Raw genomic sequence first — 24,179 nt, 5'->3', positions numbered from 1 at the left:
TCATTACATGACATTTTTCCATTCTAACGGTAGGTACCTATATTCTTACTGCCTAAAAAAATGTAAATTCAAACAGGTTTTTTGTATCTGATATAAAATTAACATACGTAGGTAATAGATACGCTATTTATGTATATATTTATTATATACATATTATACTTGGTCAAATATTTTTATTACACGTATTTAAAAAAATATATAATAATTAATAATCAAAAATGATCACTATATCCCAGATAGCATAAAAAGGTTATTTAAACATTTTTATATTATTATTTTTTTTATTTTATCAATGAGAAAATGTTTTTTTTCCATCAATCATTGATCAGAAAAATGTTTTAAATATATCAATAAAACGATATTTGGCCGCCATAATTACATTATTAAATTATTTTAAATTTTATGACAAATAAATAATATTCAAGTAATATAAATAAAACATATTTTTTTTATTTAAACTGAATATCATTTTATAGACAATTATTATTGTTTTATTAGTATCATAAAAAAATCATTATTAAAGAAACCCTAATCTAATATTAATTAGATACCATCATAAAAAAAATTATAATTTTTCAAAAAGGTGGGTAAGTGGCAGTACAATATGTTACAAGTGGGTCACTGTAATGGATGGTGTTAAATTTGAATTCAATGATATAATATATCATTGTATAAGAAAAACGATTCTGAGCGAAAACGGTCTGTCAGCCTATGATATTACCAAGTATATTTGATGATATTATTGTGAATAAAGTAATTTATATATAACATATTTACGTGGAACCTTGTTTTAAATTTTTTATCCTTAGCTACAAAATTTGAACATTTTAAAAAATTTTTAACTACAAAATAATTATTACATTTTAAATTTGATAAATTTTGTCAAAATTTGAACTTTAAATGCTTATAAAAAAAATTGTGCTTATATATTTTCAATACTTTTCAACTGCTATTGTAACAATATATCAGGAGCCTTGCATTAAATTTTCACGCTTCTCTACCCAACAAATACAATTTTAATGATATTTATAGAAAAAAAAAATTGAAAACAGACAATGTCCATAAACAGCTCAAAAAGTGTCAAATTATTTTCAAAATTTTATCGTGTATAGAAAATGCTAATATAAACATTCAATGAAATTTTCAAGTATCTAAAGTCATACGTTTTTTAATTACAACAAAATAAGAAAATCGTTACACGAGAAATCGAGTGAATATCAAATGTTGTAAAAATATGAATTTCAAACGCTCAAAAAATTTAATTTGATTTTCTGGTAGTTATTTTTTTTTTGATAAAGGTAGAAAACTTATGGATAATCTTGTATTATATTTTCAAATCTTAGATTTAAAGAGAAAAAATTTTATGAATTCTCAACTCAAAATAATTTGCTAATTTTCGTGATTTTTCCGTATTTTGTCAAAATTTGAACTTTAAATGCTTATAAATAAAAACTGTGACTAAGGATTTTTAATTTTTTTTTATCTGCCTTTGAAACAATAACCTAGGAGCCTTCTATTAAATTTTCATACCTTTTTACCCTACAGATAAAATGTTATTCATATTTATAGAAAAAAAAATGGAAACTGAAAATGTCCGTAAACAGCTCAAAATAAATCAAAATATTTTCAAAATTTTATCGTGTATAGAAAATGCTAATATAAACATTCATTCAAAATTTCATGCACCTACGGTCATTTGTTTTAGAGTTGCACCAAAAACCAAAATTCGATTTTCTCGAAAACAGATTTTGCGTAAAAATTCCCGTTTTTCCTTAATTTTTCTTTTGTTTTTCACGTCGCGTTTGAAAACTACTAAGAAATTTTGACCCCCTAAAGTACCAACCAGATTCACTTTCCTATCAGAAAAATTACTGTTGAAGAAAATCCAAGCACTTTTACTGTCCTAAAAGGTGATGAGAAACACAAAAAATAATAAAAAAACACATCATTATAAAATCAATACATTCATCGCTTTGTTCAGAATCTAAAATAAAATTAGTTAAAAATAAAAGTACCCATAATTATTTGTAATACCCAATTTCATTAGATATACTTTAACAAATTTTATTTTATTAAATTTCGATCAATTATTAGTAACTGCTCACTATATATTATTATTTATTAGAAAAGTTATTAATACATATTCATAAAAATTGTATATTCTAATTTATCGTACCTGCGGCTATCGATATTCACTTTTTATTCATTTTGGCCTTTTTGTCTATCTATAATAACAACAATTCTTTATACCAACTCATTATTACTATAACGGTTAGAGTATAAGTACATAGATATAGTTATGACATTTTAAAGAAAAATAGAAATAAAAATACAAAAAGTTTAAACTATTTTTTGTTTTATTTATTGTACTAATTAATATGATTTAAAAAAGTATGTATTTTAAATAAATTTATATTATTTTATTGCCTGCTACTGCAGCATGACTGTGTCTGTTGATTTTGCTTTGTTCCCGAAATTTTGCACCAGCAATAAAAATTTTTATTGATTGTTCTACGTCTATTGAATTGTAATTTTTAAATTTTCCAATACTTTTAATTGATTCTGAAACAAATAAAATAAATATATTTTTTAAGAGAAAATTATAACTACCTTTTCTATCTGTTTTTAAATCTCACTATGCAAAACATTAATAAACTAAAGTTAATGTTAAGTAAAAAATTAAATTAAAACTAACCACTGACCATTAATATAAATTTAATTTTAATAGAGTTAATTTATAAAACAACTATAATAGTTAAAAGTTCTGAAGTTTACCATTATCAATTTTTTGGACAGTTTAATTTTAGATTATGCTTTTTATCAGTAAGAAGTGATATCAAGTATTTCCTATCAGTCAACATATACACTTTAGTTTTTTTACTTTTATACAATTTATGAACATTTGGTAAAACAATATTAAGTTAAAGTTTTGAAACTAAGACTAACATAATATCATTGGGGTGAACAAAATCTGTGTAAAAATGTTTTAATGTACCTATACTTAAAATAAGAATTAACATTTTTGTTCTTGTGTAATTACACAATTTTGTTTAACAATATTTACAATTAACATATCTGTGGGCTGTAAGGCTTTAATTTGTTCAGAATAATTATTCTAAGCACAGTACCTTGCAAATTTTATTAGTTGTGATTATATTATATATTAATAATTAGTGAATCACAAATTGGATTTAGTAAAAAAAAAATTGAGACAACCTATTTCTTTAATTTAAACAATAACAGAATTCATCAATACATATTCATAATACAAAATGTATTAATCAACTTAAAATTGGTTCAATTTTATAAGATTAAGCAATTGTGCTTATACCTATATTATAGGTGCATGTTTACACTTAGTTTGCACTATATAACAATTTATGAATCAATATATTAATTTAACAAACCATAATAATATGTTTATACCTATTCAATTAAAATTTGGTTGGATGGTAAAAAAAATATATTATCTAATTTAGAATTCAAATGTGAAGTGGTAGTGGCATTTCCCGATGTACTAGATGTTGACAAAACAGGGTCAACCAAATTTATTGGAACATTATTTTAGATTCTGAGCGAAGCGATGAATGTATTGATTCTACAATGATGTGTGTTTTTTTTTTTATTTTTTTTTTTTATTTTTGTGACTGTCATCACCTTTTTAGGACAGTAAAAGTGCTTGGATTTTCTTCAATAGTAACTTTTCTGATAGGAAAGTGAATCTAGTTGGTACTTTGGGGGGTCAAAAGTAAAAATTTCCCAGTAGTTTTCACAAGCGACGTGAAAAACAAAAGAAAAATTAAGGAAAAACGGGAATTTTTACGCAAAATCTGTTTTCGAGAAAATCGATTTTTGTTTTTGGTGTAACTCTAAAACAAATGACCGTAGGGACATGAAATTTTGACTGAATGTTTATATTAGGATTTTCTATACACCATAAAATTTACAAAATATTTTGACTCTTTTTGAGCTGATTACGGCCATTGTCAGTTTTAAATTTTTTTATTTTTTTTTCTATAAATATCAATAAAATTTTATCTGTTGATTAAAAAAGCTTGAAAATTTAATAGAAGGCTCCTAGGTTATTGTTTCAAAGGCAGATGAAAAAAATTAAAAATCCTTAGTCACAGTTTTTAATTATAAGCATTTAAAGTTCAATTTTTGACAAAATACGGAAAAATCACGAAAAATAGCAAATTATTTTGAGTTGAGAATCCATAAAAATTTTTCTTTTTAAATCTAAGATTTTAAAATGTAATATAAGATTACTCATAAGTTTGTCTACCTTTATCAAAAAAAAAATGTCTAGAAGAAACTTAAATTAAATTTTTATGAGCGTCTGAAATTTATATTTTTACAACATTTGATATTTACTCGATTTCTCATGTAACAATTTTCTTATTTTATTGTAATTAAAAAACGAATGACTGTAGATACTTGAAAATTTCACTGAATGTTCATATTAGCATTTTCTATACACCATAAAATGTTGAAAATATTTTGACTCTTTTTGAGCTGTTTACGGACATTGTTAGTTTTCAATTTTTTTAGTTTTTTTTTCTATAAATATCAATAAATTTTTATTTGTTGGGTAAAAAAGCGTGAAAATTTAATATAAGGCTCCTGGTATATCGTTCTAATAGCAGTTGAAAAATATTAAAAATACATAGGCACAATTTTTTTTTATAAGCATTTAAAGTTCAAATTTTGACAACATTTATCAAATTTATAATTTATTAATTATTTTGTGGTTAAAAATGTATAAAATGTTTAACTTTTATGGCTAAAGATTGAAAATTTAAAACAAGGCTCCGAGTAAATAGGTTATATATAAATTACTTTATTCACAATAATATCATCAAATATACTTGGTAGTATCATAGGCTGACTGACCATTTTCGCTCAGAATCGTTTTTCTTATACAATGATATTATATCATTGAATTCAAATTTAACACCATCCATTACAGTGACCCACTTGTAACATACTGTACAGCAGAGCGACATCCACGTATCCACCTTTTTTTAATTCTTCTGCTACCCGCCTTCTCTTGGAACGAACACCCAAATTAAAATTTTTTTGACAAAATGGCATGATTAAATAAGAGCCGTGGACTGAAAAAACCAACATTTTTAGAATCAAAGCTATTTAATGTTTTAAAATTCTAAATATGCGTAGGGAACAGTTACAGAATTAATTTATGTTTTTATTATAGGTATTTTAACATTATTCATTAGGTGTAAATAATAAGAAAAAGTCTAATAAAAATATCAGGTATTTAATTGTGGGTAATTACAAGGTACCTAATTTATTATTAAAATAAATAATAATAATAAAAAAATAAATAAGTCAATATTAAAGACAACACTTATAAGTAATATTAGTAATTGCCGATTGGAACTATTTAATTAGTTTAAGACAATATTACAGTATAGGTATCTAGCATGTTAAAGAGGATGCCAATATTTTACATATTATGGTACTCATTAACTTGATAAACATTAGATTTTAACAACAATAAATTTGAAAAACGAGCTTGGGCCGTAACCTAGATTTATACTTTTATTGTTTTAAAATCATTTATAATATAATTAAGAAAAACATTTGATGAAAAAGGTGCTTATGCCAAATTGTAAACGTAAAAATTGAATAAATGTAACTGGTACCTACTGTACATTAGAAGCATAAGACTGCCAAGTGCCAACAGTGCACACAAGATTCTTTTATTACCCAACTATGGCACGATCATAGTAGAACAACACTATGATACCTACTAATAAATTAATAATGCCACGAACGTATAGATTTTTGGTTAAATATTGTTAGGCGTGGAGACACTTGCACAGTACAACCATAGAATACTAGTATTCACACATTTAACACTCTTCATTCATACTAGAGACAATATCACAAAACTCACACAGTTACTTTAGGTAGTATAGGTTATGTCTAAATGTCGAATTATAAAAATAATAATAATATAAGTACCGCCAATACCGGTATGTTTATCGCGACCGCCGCGCTCGGTTCCACTTTCCCACACAATTTAAAATCCTATCTAAAAATCCTATCTAAAAATTGAAAAGTGAATAAAATAAACACACTGCACTACTGATAATGATCGTTCATTCGTTCGTCACACTCAGCACCACGCACGGACGAAGATAGAACTATCGTTTCCAGTCAATTCTATATTTTCTATCGTAGTCCGTTGTCGCGCGCCGTATACGAAAACAAAATAGGTACCTAAGACCTAACTATATGTATGTGATAATCAGAGATGTAAAGTTTCATGTTTTCACTGACTTGTTGAAACTTTTCAGAAACTTTTCAAAAAATTGAAACTTTTGATTTAACACTTTTATATACCTTTAATTTGTTTTGTATATGATTCAATAGCTTATTTTACACATCTAAATACAATTTTCAAATTATTTAAAAGTGATTTATCTATTAATGTAATAACCTATTAGATGCTGGCCATCTTAATTTCATTTAAATGGTAATCATTGAATACTAATAATAATTATATTGAAGCAGTGTTTAATTATTTATTTTTCTAGTAATTTATTGAGTTTCCAATAGAAACTATTATTATTAACTTTTAAAACCAAACTTAGACTAAAAATAATAACAAGCCTAATACATTGAATGAATAATAATTGGTTTGTCTCGAATTCATAATGAATAAGAAAGGCAGTAAATCATAGAAAACAAATTAAAAATTGCAAGGCAGTAGACAAACTATAAAAACTAATTGTTACTAGATAATAGATTTATCCATGGCCCCATAATACCTACTACAATTACAATCATAAATATTAAAACTATTGTCTATTACCTATTTATTCGTGTATGCGTACGATCATGAAATTACATTTTTGATATCGAAAAGTTTCAATACTTTTCATTTCAATAGCATTGAAACTTTTCAAATTTCGCGAAAAGTTTCACTTGACAATTTCTGAAACTTTTCACTCTCACATCTCTGGTGATAATTGTTATATAATAGGTACCTACTCTGTCTATAATACGTTATACGAATATACGAATGCCAATTGCCAAGGTCATCAGTGAAAACGTTCGTCGATCACAACTAAATTATTAATATAATAAATACGCTATTATATTATATTAAAAGGTGTATAGTATAATATTATACAATAGTCAATCACAGAGTATAATTAATATATAGCACAGAATATAAATATATGATAATACTATAATCATAGAACATGTTTTATACTATTGTAATATACGCCTGTATGGTAAACCACCAGAGTCACTAGAATAGTAGAATATAAGAAATCTCATAATTTTATTACAACTATGATAATATTATACATGGTGGACCAGATACTAGATAGCATATTATTATATTCGGACAAGCAAGACTACGCCGATTCCAAGAACCACGGAGTCTTTTTTATCGATAACAGTATATTAGATATATTTTTTGCTATGTACAAACACTACTTTCGGCTGTCATCTACATGTGACTATTTCAAATTCTCAATAAACATATTTTAATTTGCGATTAAAATATGAATCTATAGTCAATAGTCTCTCAACGCACTGTGCGGTATTTTCGCCGTCGGGTTGGAACGGTTTGATCTCAACGGTTTTTACGTCCACAACCAAACTTGGTACTACATTTAACCGAGGACGAGACTTTTAACAACAACACATACGTCGGTGTCTTATTCATATCCACCTCCTAGTATATACTTCCGTGTAGTTTAAGCTAGGGAAGTTGTTATATGAATACGAGACTCTCCCGTATTACAAATTAGAATTATAATATAGTCTACGTCTACTGTCTACCATCCCAAACTGTAAGACTTAATCTGGTCGTCACTCGTTAAGCCTAGCTGGACGCCTGGTCCTAATATTAAAATCGCCGCCAGATCGAAGTCACTCCCAATACTTTTAAATAAAGTAACTAATTTCTCGGGCAGATACTTATCGTTCTGTCCACAAATTTTTATTTTTAATCAGTTAATAAAAACATACTTATATATTTCTTTTAAATACTGTCTCTTGACTGCGTAATTTAATCTCACCTTCGTCCATCCTATCTACTATCTGCTCGACACTGCGCGACAGTGCGATACCAAGTTGTTATTGTATAACTCATTTTATAAACGTTAGTGAGGGATCACGTCTTATACACGTAGTATACAATATAACAATTTTTCGTCTCTTATTATACAGTTCTATATTTTAATATTATATATAATAGTAATTTTCGTTGTCTGGGGAGCTGTAATGCAAATCGCGGTTCTTTCCCCGGTCCTCGATAATACGAAAAAAAAATAGTAATTTTCGTACTATAAAAAAAAATAATCGATACCTACTAGTTTTACAAATCAAAATTATAATACTACATTATTACATATATTATATATAATAGAGTATACACAAATAAATATAACGCTGTACGCTCCTACAAATTGACCATCACACCTATATTTTGTATTGAAGTAATGACTATCAATATTCCCAACTTTTCTGTGTGGGTACTTACAACCTACACAGAGTGAAGTAGCCAGAGCCTAGGGATTTTGGGTGTTCAAAAATAGTTATTGTAGCTAAATTATATATATTACTGTCAATATATATGAGTATAATGCCCTGAGTCCCTATGACTAATATGCATATACAATGCCCTATTTCAATAGACAATGTGGACAATTATATATACTTAAGTACTTATTACATAATGACCAAAACACAGTGGGCAATTACAATTAAAAAGATATAAAATGGTTTTTGTTTTCTCAATAATTTACAATTCAATACACATGTATATATATAATTCTGGTACAATTAAAAATCATATTTTATTATAATTATTTTAGTTTTATAATAACATAAAAATCATAAGTTAAAAAAAAAAAAAAAAACATATGTTCAGAATAATATTTTATTATTTCAATTATTATACCATAATATTAATTAATTCAGAATATGATTTTGACATTTTGTTTTTTATAGCAAAATAATCATATTTTAAGAATTGTAGTTTATTATTTCAATTATGATATCATAATATTAATAATTTAAAATTATAATTTAGATATTTCGGTTTTGATAATATATTAAACACATTTTCAGACTATAATATTATTATTTCTGTTATAATGTTGTAATGAGATGAAAATAATAGATGGATGGGTAGTCGGGGAAGTGCGGAGTAAGGCGGCTAATTACAAAGGGTATGGAAAATTAAGATGGTGACATATTATAGGCACTTGTATTACATTTTTTTTTTATTTCTACTACAGAATATTAATAGTTGAGTACGGAATTCATAATTTATCATAGAGTATAAAATGTATGTGTGTTCACTTACCTCGTATAGCTGTGAAAGGTACTGGTTGATCCTTGTTAGGACGGATACATCTCTGATTGGTGTGGATCGATGCACGTTACTATTATTTTACGACTCATATTACAATATCTTATACTAGTTGTTATAAGTTCATATTTTGCTTAAGCACTGTCGACCCTGTGTATTTGCGATATATTATAAAGAAAGAAAGGATTTGATAGCATGTAAAGATTAAGAGTGCCTTGAATAACAATATTGATTAGTATTTTTATATAAGTGTTATTTGGAAACTGTATTTACTTGACACATATATGTCTTTATAATTTTATAATTATTTGTTTGCTAATATCATGGATTTATATATTGTAATAATTTATTATGGTGTTTATCCGACTACTCAAGCAGCATTTAGAATGGATTTTATAACTTGTTTTTAATTGATATTTATACAACACACTTTTCAGTACTTATATATTTGAGGTTTAGTCGCTTAAGAGGAAACGACTTTCGGTACAGCGCATGAGCCTGCCCGGCCCTTTGCTCGGGATCTAAACTGCAAATATATTTTGTCAACCCAACGTCTAGGAGAGACAATGAATAGACAAGCAGTATTTGAAGTGGAGTTTATTATTTGTTTTTATTCATTATTTGTATGACACGCATTTCAATTACTTATATATTTGAGGTTTAGTCGCTTGAGAAGAAACGACGTTCGGTACAGCGCATAAGCCTGCCGGGTCCTTTGCTCGGGATCTAAACTGCAAATATATTTTGGCAACCTAATGTCTAGGAGAGACAATTAATTGACAAGCAGTACTTAAAATGGAGTTTGTGTAGATTTTTATAGGTTGACGTGCATTATAAGTGTTTTTATATATAAATCGGATCTTTGGGAACGTGGTGCTTGGATACAAATGGATGGATGTCTTTTTCTACATAGCTTAATATTATTGAAGGATCATTGGGTTTACAAAGAATTAAAACAATAGTATTTTCATGGTAGGATAGTAAAGTGAATATATCAAAAATGAGCTCATACCTGGTGTTAAAACAAACGCAATAGTTAAGTTAACTTCGTGTGGAAAGATTAATTTCAGATTAAGAAAAACTGTACGGTAGCACGAAGTTTTGCTGTGGGTGGCGTTGACGACGTCATTTATGTTGATTGTAGCAGTGTACTGCGCCGACGTGGCACATCATATAATCGTCGTGAGTAGTACCGTCTCGGGATGATGATTGATTGACGTCTGTGTGACTTCTGAGTTGCTTGAGAGTGTGTGAGCACTGTGCTTTGCGTTTATATAAGGAAGCTAAAAATGTGTTGTGTGAACTGCGTATGAGCGTGCATTCATGTTGTGTTTTTGCCCATTGTCGATGGTTTTTTGACAATATTTGTACGATAATGGTGTTTTGCATGTTAGGCGCTATCTTATTATTCTGGTTGCGCATAGTTTTGGCATTGATATCTGGTTGTTTGTCCGAATGTCGTACAGTGCGCATATGTAGGTGTAAGTATTATATGATGTTTTTTAATGTGACAGAAAGGCGGTTGCGTAATGATGTATTGGTGTTGCATAATGTTCTTTTATCTTTATTATTTCTTTATTCCCAAATATGGACATGTTTTAGTGTGTGTCCGTCTCGTAATGTTAATTGCCTATTGTAGAGATGTGTAGTTATTTTTAAATGATGATGTAATCGTTAAGGAATGTATGGTTACCTCATATTATTTTATACTTTGTAATATGTTTTAATTGCATTTGAGTTTTAACACCCAAGTATGTTCATTTTGGTATATTCATTCTATAAGTTTATTTAAAGTACAAGAGTATATTATTTATATATTGCAATGTCATAATATTATAATATTCAAAATATATTTTAAACAATTCGTTTTTAACAACGTAATGATAATTAATTCAGATCAACAATTTATCATCTCGTTTATGATGTCATATTATTAATATTTTTATAATAATATCTTGCTTAATAATTATTTGAAATTTTATTAATATTTTTTTGATATTATTATTTTGTAATGAAGATATGATATTAATTGGATATTATCATTAGGAAAATGCTATCTGGGATATAGTTGATTAAAATTAAATTTATCACAAAATAATATATAACTTTCAATAACGATAACTAGCTACTCAAAATTAAATAAAAATAAAATAAAATAAAAATAAACGGTTTATTCGTAGCTGTATTAAAAACAGTTGTAATCTGTGGCCTTTACCATAGGTGTAGTCAACGGGTTTTTCATGTCAAAAAACGTACGGGTGAAGTCTTCCATATTTTGTACAGGTAAATAAAAGTATCGGTGAAATTTACATAAATATTGTTATAAATCCTACCCGGTGGAATAAGCTGTCGCCCACACACATAGTACGTGTCAACTTTGCGTGTGGGTAGGTGCAGTGGAACACCTGCAGCTGCCGCGTACGTTCCGGTGATAAAAACAACATTATAGTCCAGCAAGGTTCTTAACCTTGTGTATATCACTGACCCCTGATGAAAGATTTCTAGAAATATCGGTCCCCCTTACCAAATTTTTTCGAATACCTTTGTTTTACAAAACATCTCATGTTATCATAACCAAAGTTATAACAATTGTCTTATATTACAAATTATATAAGTTGACATAACAAAACATACACATTTTATAATTATTTTTATTTCAATTAATTTTTTATAAAAATGTAATATAAGACTGCCGTGACTACAGTGCTGTACGAACAAGAAAAACTGATTACTTAATAAATATTAATAATACAATTATTTGGTGTAGAATCTACATATTAGATATGAAAATAAAATAATAATACAACAATATTGTATTAATGCACTCATGTCACTTATTGACGTATGTTAAGTGTTAAGGCTGCCGCGGACCATAGGTTAAGAACCGCTGTTATAATCTATAATATAGTCGATATATAATTAAAGAACGAGTGCCGGGTGTTTTGTATCCCGCAGCATAATTGTGCCTATATGTATGCCTAGATGGCCAAATTGAAAGTCAATCGATTTAAGGTGACTGACTTAACAGACACTCCAACACGGTTTTCAACTTTACACATTTTACATACGAAAAATCACCGGACGAGTGACAACACATACATCACCCATATCTCGTCCTAGGTACTTTTATTTTGTATTCAGAATACATAATATTCGAACACATTTAAAAAAATATTAATTAGTTTTGGAATGGTTAGAAATAACGTGGGTTAATAAAATTTCATTCAAAGGAAAAACTATTGCTTATACTTTATAACTTTGTATGTGTCCGATTTTTAACAGACGAACTGATTTTGTCAAAAATATAAACTATTTTTCGAGTTAAAAAAAAAATTTTTTAACGAATAAAAATATACGAAAAATAATTATTGAGAATACGTATTTGAATATTTGTTTAAAAAAGTATTTAAAAAAAGAATTAGAATAAAAATAAATTATTTGAACACTTTACTAGACTGCTTAGAAGTTTCTTTGTCGATTAATAAACGACATTGCTATCGATAACTGTGTGATTAAAAACATAATGATGTCTTTATTATATTGAGTTTATTTTATAAATAATTAATAATCTGAACTACGGTTATCTACATAACCATTATCTATATAACCTTGACTCTTGAGCAAGATGTAGTCGATGTTTGTGTATCATGGTGATAGTGATGCATCGTATACAAATAACGATCTAAATATTTTATAGACATCATTTTTTTTTTAACGACTACGTTTTATTTCATATAAAATATCAAATAATAGACGTATAAATCATTACTTATCTGAGTTAGGTTAGCTGATTAAGCAATGTTATTTCTTAAATTATCAATTATTATAACTTTAGTTTTGAACTATTTCTGACATTTTCATATATAATATGTTTTTTCAAATAAAAACAATTTTAGCTGCATATTTTCAAGAATATTTTGGTAACTTAAATTGCAAGCATATTTTAAAGGTCCTGGATTGATAGGTTAGAGTCAAGCGTTTCGTTAAAAAGATGCAAATAATAATTCAAAGAAGACAGGAATTGACTGATAGCTATGTTATTTACGCTGCGTTATCGTATGTCAAAAAACGATATCCAAGAATTTACAAAGGACGTTTTAGGTATTACGATTTAGTATGATTGTTATTAATTGTTAATGAGTGAAAAAAGTCATTGGGCATTTAAATGTGTCTTGGACCTTGGGAAGTTTGGCAAGTTTCAAAACTGACCCCTGTATAAATTAGTTGGTGAACCCTGGGTTAGACGTTGTGTGAATTTTAATTTTTGTTTCATCAAGTATTATTGTTTTTAACATATTTTAACACATTTTTTGTAGTTAGGTACTTCTTAAACAACTCATTAGTTGAATAAACATATGTACAAATGTTAACCGGTAACTTTTCTCACAACATACTTACGTCTCATTTATAATTTACATATAGGTAATGTGTAACTATGGTTTACATAGGTACAATAAAATTTATTTTCCCGCAATAACTTCTTGATAAAATGTTAATTACAAATATTGTAAATCTTACGAAACAGGATAAAAGGCGTAATACCTAGGTATCTAGTTTTTTATTAGCAACTACCCACCAGCCCTATCGACTCACACCATCGACCGACACAAAAATGTCCCCAATGTATTGTTTGCTTACAGAGTCGTAACTACGTAACAGTGAAAAATATTCCGAGGTAAAAAAGAATCTCTCTGTCATGTGTATGTGTGAGTGTACATTTGTGCGAGTGTAAGTCTTCGAAACGTTTTTCAGTGGCATTCAAACTGTGCCTCCTAGGAAACAATAATGTGATGGAAATTCTAAACGTATAACATTTAAATTTGATTTCCGTTTTCTATGTATTATTATTATTAAATTTGTATTGTCATTTACTTTAATAATATAATTGATATATTTATAGTATATTTAGTATTAATAATTAAACAATAAAAAACGCACATTTGGAAATCTTTATGCGGATATTTGGCGTCCGCACGGGTGAACCGTTTGAAAATTTTTATATAAAGTCAATAATAACTGATATAAATGGTGTTATATTGCTGACTGTTCATTACCAATATTTTTATAATTCATTATCTACACTGCTAGAAAAAGAATTAATATTGTAAAATATGTATAATCTAGTTTCAAATGTAATGTTCTTTTATGATAATGACTAATAATGAATGATTATAATTATATTAACTATAATATTATAAATGTACTGCAGTATAGAGGTTTTAGTTAGCCAATTTTTTTACATTTTTGATATTTTTCATTTTATTTTTAATAATTTTCGAAGAAAATATATATTTGCACTACTAAAAAGACAGATGAAAAAAATTAAAAATCCAGTCACAATTTTTTTTAAAAATCATTTAAAGATCAAATATTGACAAAACACGTAAAAATGACGAAAATTTGCAAATTATTTTGAGTTAGAAATTCATAAGAAATTTTCATTTTAAATCTAAAATTTGAAAATGTAATACAAGATGTCTCATAAGTTTGTCTACGTTTATCTAAAAAATATGTCTACAAGGAAGTCAAATTAAATTTTTATGAGCATTAGAAATTCATATTTTTACAACATTTAATATTAACTCTACCTATTTCTCATGTAACGATTTTCTTATTATGTTGTTATTAAAAAACGAATGACTGTAGATACTTGAAAATTTTACTGAATGTTAATGTTTTAATTTTTTCAACATTATAAAATTTTGAAAATATTTTGACTCTTTTTGAATAGTGTACGGACGTTGTCAGATTTTAATTTTTTTAGTTTTTTTTGGGAAAATAACAATAAAATTTTTTTTTGGGTAAAAAAGCGTGAAAGTTTAATGCAAGACTCCTGCTATATTGTTTTAATAGCAATTAAAAATTTTAAAAATACATAGGCACGTTTTTTTTTAATAGCATTTAAAGTTCAAATTTTGACAAAATTTATCACATTTAAAATGTATAAATAATTTTGTAGTTAAAAATTTATAAAACGTTCAACTTTTATAGCTAAGGATTGAAAATTTAAAACAAGATTCCACGTAAATAGGTTATTTATAAATTACTTTATTCACCTTAGTATCATCAAATATACTAAAATTAAAAACTGACAATGTCGTTAACAGTTAAAAAAGAGTCAAATTCTTTTATACATTTTATTGTGTATAGAAAATGCTAATATAAACATTCAGTGAAATTTTCAAGTATCGACAGTCATTCGTTTTTTAATTACAACAAAATAAGAAAATTGTTACATGAGAAATTAAGTGAATATCAAATGTTGTAAAAATATGAATTTCATATGCTCATAAAAATTTAATTTGACTTTCTTGTAGACATTTTTTTTTTGATAAAAATAGACAAACTTATGAGAAATCTTGTATTACATTTTCAAATTTTAGATTTAAAATGAAAATTTCTTATGAATTTCTAACTCAAAATAATTTTATAATTTTCGTGATTTTTCCGTATTTTGACAAGATTTGAACTCTAAATGATTATAAATAAAAACTGTGACTAAGGATTTTTAATTTTTTCCATCTGCCTTTAAAACATCTTTTAGGACAATAAAATGCTTGGATTTTCTTCAACATTAACTTCCACACTTCTGATAGGAAAGTGAATCTAGTTGGAATTTTTTTTTTTTTTTTGGGGGAGGGGGATCAAAAGTAAACATTTCCCAGTAGTTTTTAAAAGCGCCGTGAAAAACAAAAGAAAAACTGGAATTCTTACGCAAAATCTGTTTTTGAGAAAATCGATTTTGGTTTTTGGTGCAACTCTAAAACAAACGACGGTAGGTACTTGAAGTTTTGACTGAATGTTTATATTAGCATTTTCTAATTTCTATACCTACACCATAACATTTTCTAAATATTTTGACTTATTTTGACCTGTTTACGGACATTTTCATTTTCTATTTTTTGTAGTTTTATTTTCTATATATTATATCAATAAAATTTTATTTATTGGGTAAAAAAGCTTGAAAATTTAATACAAGGCTCCTACTATATTTTTACTATGATATTTGAAAAATATTAAAAATCCTTAGTCACAGTTTTTATTTATAAGCATTTAGTTCAAATCTTGACAAAATACGGAAAATTCACGAAAATTAGCAAAATTATTTTGAGTTAAAAATTCATAAAAAAATGTTCTTTTAAATCTAAGATTTGAAAATATTATACAAGATTTATAAGTTAGTCTACTATTTTCAAAAAAAAAATGTAAACAAGAAACTTAAATTAAATGAGCGTTTGAAATTCATATTTTTACAACATATGATATTCACTCGATTTCTCATGTAACGGTTATCTTATTTTATTGTAATTAAAAAACGAATGACTATAGATGCTTGAAAAGTATGCACAATTTTTTTTTATAAACATCTAAAGTTCGAATTTTGACAAAATTTATCAAATTTAAAATTTAATAACTATTTTCAATATTGTAGTTAAAAATTTATGAAATGTTCAAATTTTATAGCTTATTTAAAACAAGGTTCCACGTAAATAGATTGTAAATAAATTCGTTTATTCACAATAATATCATCAAATATACTTGGTAATATCATAGGCTGATTAACCGTTTTCGCTCAGAATCATTTTTCTTATACAATGATATTATATCATTGAATTCAAATTTTACACCATCCATTACAGTGAACCACCTGTCACCAGTGTTCGGACTTATATAGATGAATATCTAGATTATTATTTGTTCATCTTTTATCTTATCCAGATAAATAGTTACAAGGTATCTAAACATTCATCTTAGATAATTTTTTTACTAATCTAAATAAATTCATCTAGATACATGTTTTTTTGATAAAAATCGCGAAATTAAACAAACGCATTTTAAATATTTATACAGATTCTCAAACCAAGTTTAAAAATTTATAATATTTATTTAAAATAATAGAAAAACGTTAATTTTGGAAAAAATCGATGTTGGTTTTTAGTGTAACTTTAAAACCAATCACCGTAGACTACATGAAATGTTGACTAAATTTTTATATTTGAAATTTTCCATACACCATAACATTTTCATAATATTTTGACTTATTTTGAGCTGTTTACGGACATTTTCAATTTCCAATATTTTTAGGTTTTTTTTCTATGAATGTCAATAAAACTTTATTTGTCGGATACAAAAGCTTAAAAATTGCATACAAGACTCCTATTATATTGTTAAAATGACATTTAAATAATATTAAAAAACCTTAGTTACAGTTCAAATATTGACAAAAAACGTACAAATCGAGTTGGGAATTCATAAACATTTTTCTTTTCAAATCAAATATTTATCTATATTTACCAATTATTTACCTATATAGGTAACACATAAGTTATAGTAGTATAACTTGAAGTTTTCACTAAATATTTAGTACACAGAAATATACCAAATTTGTTACTTTATGCATAATGACAATATAAATTTATTGTTTGCTTCAACCCTGTACAATAATTTTATGTTTTTAAACAACATTAGTTACCTAGTATTTAGGTACCTATACTTATTAATCTATTAAACATATTATATACCTACCTACTGCCTAAGGAAGGGGATTGATCTATAGTTTATATTTTCAAAAGTATATATTTGTTTATTAAACAAGTATCTATGTTTTTATTGACGCCTGAAGTATCAGAATAAAATCATAGACATTTTCGAACTATTTTGAGTTAGAAATTCATAAACGATAAATAATATTAACTATATAACCAATCCCGTTATTTGAAAAAGAACAATATCTTCTAATATAATTTATACTCATTATTAGGTACAATTAGGATATTAGGTAAACAATTTGTGGGCACTGTTGTGAATTTCCAAAGTAGGTTAGAGTATTGGTGGGTAATGGACTTAAAATATTTCTCTGCACCACCAAAACATGAGGCTAATTTACACCACTGATTAGACATCTCTCTATATTATTTTTTTTTTAAAAAACTAATTATAAATCAATGTATAAATATGCATTTGTAATTGTATTCTCTCGTGTAATACATTTTGTGTTTACAACCCTAGTCAAATTTCCTATAAATTAAACACACAGTTATGGTTTGGAAATTGAATTTTTTTAATTCCTGTTTATACTTTCTCATAAATATATTCCTTAGTTACAATTGTCTTACTTTTTAACATGTTCAAAGTTGGATTATTTGCTAAACCAAAATTGCAAATCTTGTCATATCTGTATTATGTTTCTTTATTTATCAAACTTCTATCTCTTTTAGAACATTTTTTTTGTTTTTTTTTTTCATTGTAATTCAATTTAATTTTAATTATGCTCAAAATATCTCAATGTATTTTTTTTTGTTAGTTTTGTAAATTGTATTAGATTTGTGCCAGTTAAATAAATATGTGCAGTTTATTTTCAATGCATTTTTCAAAGTTACTTTCTTACTAGTACTAATTTACATAACCTAAATTTGAATTTTTTCACAAGATACTAACAAATAATAATTTAACAATACATATTGCAATACTATCCCTACTGCCAAATTTAATTATCTTTATATTCTATAATATTATATGCATTTTTTGTAAAAAATTCAAAAATAATATTACAATGAATTAACGATCTGTAGTTTTTTAATAATATTGTTTTACTTTCAATTACACACTTAGTAATTGTAAATCTAATCTGTGTGGTTCAAATTAACTGGGTTGAAATATTTTATCCTATCATAATTCATAAGTCATAACTACACCGATAATATAATGTTTGATGTTTGTTGTGTTATATTCATTCTTCATTAGTACCATTCAACAATAATTGTTTTGTTATAATAATGAATGACGATAAAATGCGCATAGATTTGTGCTGACAAATGGACAAATGTATACACATGCAGCTGATCAGGGTACAGTAAGTAAAGGCCAGTTGTCCAATCTCTAAATAGGTACCTACTTAAATGAATAATCAATCGATGACAAGTCAGTGTAGAATATTTTTTCCCATAATTGTAGTTATAAAACAGATATTGACAACATTTCAATATTTTGAGTGGTGAATAGTATGATTATGTGCCCCTTGCCCAATTTTATTCTTCCATAAAACAAACCATGTGGGTACCGCGTATTTTCCTATACTCCACTTACGTTAAGAAGGAACCTCAGCGGTCGATCTGTGCACAGAGGAGTGGGTTTTACCACACAGATAGTTGTCTTGGTAGAAGTGACAAACGGATGCTGCCCGACTAAAACTGGTCGCCACCGAGATTCCTTAATGAAATAATTAATTCTGCTTTTTTTTTTTAGATACAGGAGTCACATATCTCAAATACATCTTGCCTCTTGAAGTGTTTTTATGTTATATTTGAGGTTTAAACTTGAAAAATATGTAAGACAAATGTATGTTTTCCCCTCGAGATTCAATGGTAATCTGGATAATTAATAAACATTTTATTGGTGGCTACATTATAACAATTATTTGAACATATTTGTTTTAATGTATATAGAATTCACTTTGATAAAATAAAATAAAAACTACCATTAACATATTTTTGAGAATTCTTGAAATATTTTATTTTTTCCAACTTATCTTTAAAAGTTATAATAAAAGATAAAATAATATTGTGAAAAATGCTTTAATGTTTAAAAAAACAAGTTAAGAATGTTTAAGCCCAACATTTGAACAAAAAAATAAACTTAAATTAACATATAATTTTTGCCTTCAAGATAAAATGATTCACTATTAAATTATAATTTAAACAAAAAAATAATGAAAAACTCAAAACTAATAAGTTAATTATTAACCGATAATAATAATGTATAATATTTATATCATATTATTACCTTTCATCAATCTAAAATATAAAAAAAAAATTTGTTTCGTGAAATTATACTTAGTTATAGGCATTTCTACCACATATAATGAAAAAATAAAATAATTGAAAACATTTATCATAGAGTTTGATATAAAATAAATGTTATTTTTTGAACACATGTTGTCATTATTTGTATTATAATAGTTGATCAAAATTTACATTTCCAGAGGAGGAATTCCATGTAAGTTTTTTTTCATAAAAATCGATAACGACTTGTGGGCACAATATATTAGCCTCTACAGCTGATATCAAATCGGATTCATCAGTTCCTTTCCATTTCATCAAAAACATCAATTGGCCACTTGAATCAGTTGCACCTAAAATTTCATCCGGAATTTTCTCAGTAACTTCAGAAACATTTGTGACTTTAATATTAGCTTGGTCAATATCCTTCTTATCCAGTTGTATTACTGCAGGAGAACCAAAAGAATCTGGCGAAGCACGACCTCTGATTATTGGTTTTGTCAAAGTATTTTGCAAGGAATAAAGCTGACGACGTTTTTCCTTTCTTTCCTGTCTTTTTCTCTCCTTCTCTTCTCTTATGAGTGCTTCTTCGAACGCTTTAATTAAATCTACACAATCCAAATTTTCTTCTGGCTCCCAACTATTTTCTCTGTCATCGTAACCATTCCATTTCAGAAAGTATTCAACTTTATTATTATTTAAGCGCTTATCCAGAATCATTTCTACAGAATATGCTACTTGATCCTCTTCTGCAGCAGCACCACTAGGTTCTATGTTTTCAACACCTCTCTCTCTGAAACAAAAATACATTAATATGTTAATAAAAAAATATCAAAATAGATGTATCATTTATTTTAAATAACTTGGCTGCAGATAACACCAAAAAACATAACTTAAATTGTTATCCATAAAACATTATTTTATAAGTTTGTCAGCATAACAACTAAACTATTTGTTTTTTATACGCTTCACCAATAGAACCAATAAGCATTATTTTAAATATAGGCTGAAAATATAGGTACATCAATATTTTTATTTTTAATTTAAGAGGACGCTATACAGACATTTGTTGTGTCCGTCTTACAAGTTTGTAACATACCAAATTTTACGCTCAGCAGATCATAGTTAGCTCTGTTAGTTTAAAAATTAGAGTGAATTGACCTCTTATAAATATCAAAGGTAAGATTACTATCTAGGGCATCTAATAAGCTTTTTATTATAGTTTAATTTTAAAGAGATTTAAAAAAAAAATATATAATAAAACAATTAAGTACCTATACTCAGAGGCAGATTGGGGAAACATTTCAGTGCAGAAAAATATTGTAAATAGATAACCACACAGCTTCTGTTAACTTCTAGATGGTTAGGAACATTTTTTATATTAACTGATTTGTTATTGAATCAAACAATGTTTTGAAATGTATTCATCTACTACCTACATACTAATAATTGGTTTATAAAATATATTATACAATGTTAATTAATAAATAATATAGTAAAACAATATCCATAACGTAAACCAGTTTCCATAATACAGTACTATAATGATTACTTTCTTTTAACTATTATTTTGTAAATATATGATTTAAATGTAACTTTTCAATACACTCAAAGTTCAACTGATATTTGAAATTTAAACAGGTACCCGAGTTATAATAAACTGATATGAGGAAGTTTGATAAAAAAAACCCATATGTAGGTTAATAAAATGTAGGTACTAATTGATAAAAATAAATAGTATTTAATACTTAAATTTTAAATGCATAAAAAAACATTTTTTTTTTTTTTTGGTAATATTTTAAATACTATTTTTTAATAGTATTGTTGTATCATGCATAATCATGCATTCCAACAAGAGTAAAATATTGGTTTGATTATTTATTACACCATTTTAGTTACATATGATTCTTTGTTATTTGAATAGTTAATATGCAAGTATGTTTGTATTTAAATAAAAATAAAAATGAAGTAAAACCTTAAAATGAAAATCATACAGAACTTGTAGAACAAAATAAATACCCAAAAATAAGTTTGTTAAATAGATAGGAATCCGATAATTTCCTTTCAACAAGATCCCAGACATAATAATATTATCCAGAGCATAAAAACATGGCAGCACCACACTACTAATGGGTAACACGAAAACGAATGTTGGGTATTTAACTAGCAACAGGTCTATAGGAACCCATTTATAAGTAATCACCGTTTGAAAGACAAACAAAAGTAATAAATGTTTTCAAAAAAATATATTGGGCTCTACGGATTCATATAAGCGATCACAACAATTGGCTAGAATATGTTAAACGTAAAATTACGGGTTTGAACTTACACAATATATAAAATGTAAAAATCTAATATACCTATTAGAAATTATGAATCAAGATATGTTTAAGTTTGACCACATATTGTAATGTACAAATTATAGTCAAATTATTTCAATTAAAATACCTAGTATCTATGATCATGGGGCTCTATATTTTAAATCACTACAAAAATTATAACTTTCAACGACCACGCCCAAGACAAGACACCTGTAAAATGATCGAGCCGTCTATGCCAAATGAGCCGACATCGTTTATAGGAAATCCAAATATTATTCAGAAGTAGCATAGCAGTTGAGACAAGTGCACCTTCGCGTCACTCGGCCGCACACACACACATAATATACGACTACCTATTGTACGCTTTTATGATTATTGATAATGCACAATTTATTAATTCATTTATTGTTGAATCGATTTCAACCTTTATTCAAAACAATCATCTTATGGATCGCCGACAGTCCGCACACAACAATATGGGTAATGTATTTAATTTTTATTTGTAAAATAAACGTAAATATGAACGTAATCAATGTAAAATGAAAACGCGCGCGTACGATACGTCGCGTATGATACGCGTCCATGTGAAACGGGCCTTAGCGGACGTGGGGACGCGCGCGCGCTAATGGTTTGGCGGCGGCAACGTACGCGTATTCTCAAATTCTCAATATTGTGCTTCAAGCTGTGCGCGACAACACAAGCGTATATTTGGACGGCGGCGACGGTGGTTGCTGATGCGGAGGGGGGCGGGCGGCGGCGGCAACGACGCCATTTTGAACGATGGTGTATGGGTAACGTTTTTTACTGTTTACATTAGATTTCGGGAAAATCTACACAGGTCACGGTCCGTTACGCGCTGTGTCCGTCTCGACGATATGGTAACAGCGAGCGCGCATCGACTATAGGAGATCCAAATATTATTCAGAAGTAGCATAGCAGTTGAGACCAGTGCACCTTCGCGTCACTCGGCTGCGGTGGGTGGCGGGCGGGCGGCGGCGGTAGCGTCATTGTCGTCGGCGGCAACGACGCCATTTTGAACGATGGTGTATGGGTTACGTTTTTACTGTTTATATTAGATTTTGGAAAAATTTACACAGACCACGGTCCGTCACGCGCTGTGTCTGTCTCGACGATATAGGAACAGCGAGCGCAAACGATGAAACCCGCGGGCAAAAACCGAATGAACGGGAGGTGAACGGCCGCGCACGCACGTGAATATTAGTTGACACTCACCCTGAAGACATGACGAAGGAATGAATGGACCGGAAACGAATGTTCAGCTTCGGCAAATACCACTCGACGGGATCTCACTGACTGATTCACTCACTGTTCAGACGTGCGTGGCCACTGGAACGACGACGACTGCTCCGGCTGCGATGTAATGCGGTTAGCTGTTTGGGACCGTTGAGGAGTGGTGTGCAGCGGACGGGCGTCAGACGACGACCTAGGGGTAACAAGTGAAAAGACAGACTAAACAAAGGAACAGCGACGCCCGAATGGAAGGAAATCAATCGACAACAGTCGTGGCGGTATAGTCGCGTAGCGGTCACGCCCACGAACTAAGACATTGTATATTATACCGCGCATGGTAACACCATAGGTCTGGTCTATGGGTAATACGTCGACGGGTCGCGGTGATTTGGTTACTTCATGTTATCATGTGATAATATGATAAGACAACGTACTATTATCATGACTAAAATGTATTAAAAATTATAA

General features: G+C 27.7%; 1 protein-coding gene across 1 annotated transcript; it reads right to left on the bottom strand.

The window, feature by feature from the left end:
- Window positions 1-19,921: 19,921 nt before the first annotated feature.
- Window positions 19,922-23,970, bottom strand: LOC132934866 (chromobox protein homolog 1-like). The gene is made up of 2 exons (XM_061001254.1): window positions 23,694-23,970; window positions 19,922-20,932 (listed from the first exon to the last, which is right to left on the bottom strand). Exons 1-2 carry the CDS (start codon window positions 23,702-23,704, stop codon window positions 20,311-20,313), a joined length of 633 nt encoding a protein of 210 aa, XP_060857237.1. The 5' UTR covers window positions 23,705-23,970; the 3' UTR covers window positions 19,922-20,310.
- Window positions 23,971-24,179: the final 209 nt, after the last annotated feature.

This window comes from Metopolophium dirhodum, chromosome 1 (genome assembly GCF_019925205.1).
Source record: "Metopolophium dirhodum isolate CAU chromosome 1, ASM1992520v1, whole genome shotgun sequence".
Lineage (NCBI taxonomy): Eukaryota > Metazoa > Arthropoda > Insecta > Hemiptera > Aphididae > Metopolophium > Metopolophium dirhodum.
This window is presented reverse-complemented; position numbering and strand designations above follow the sequence as displayed.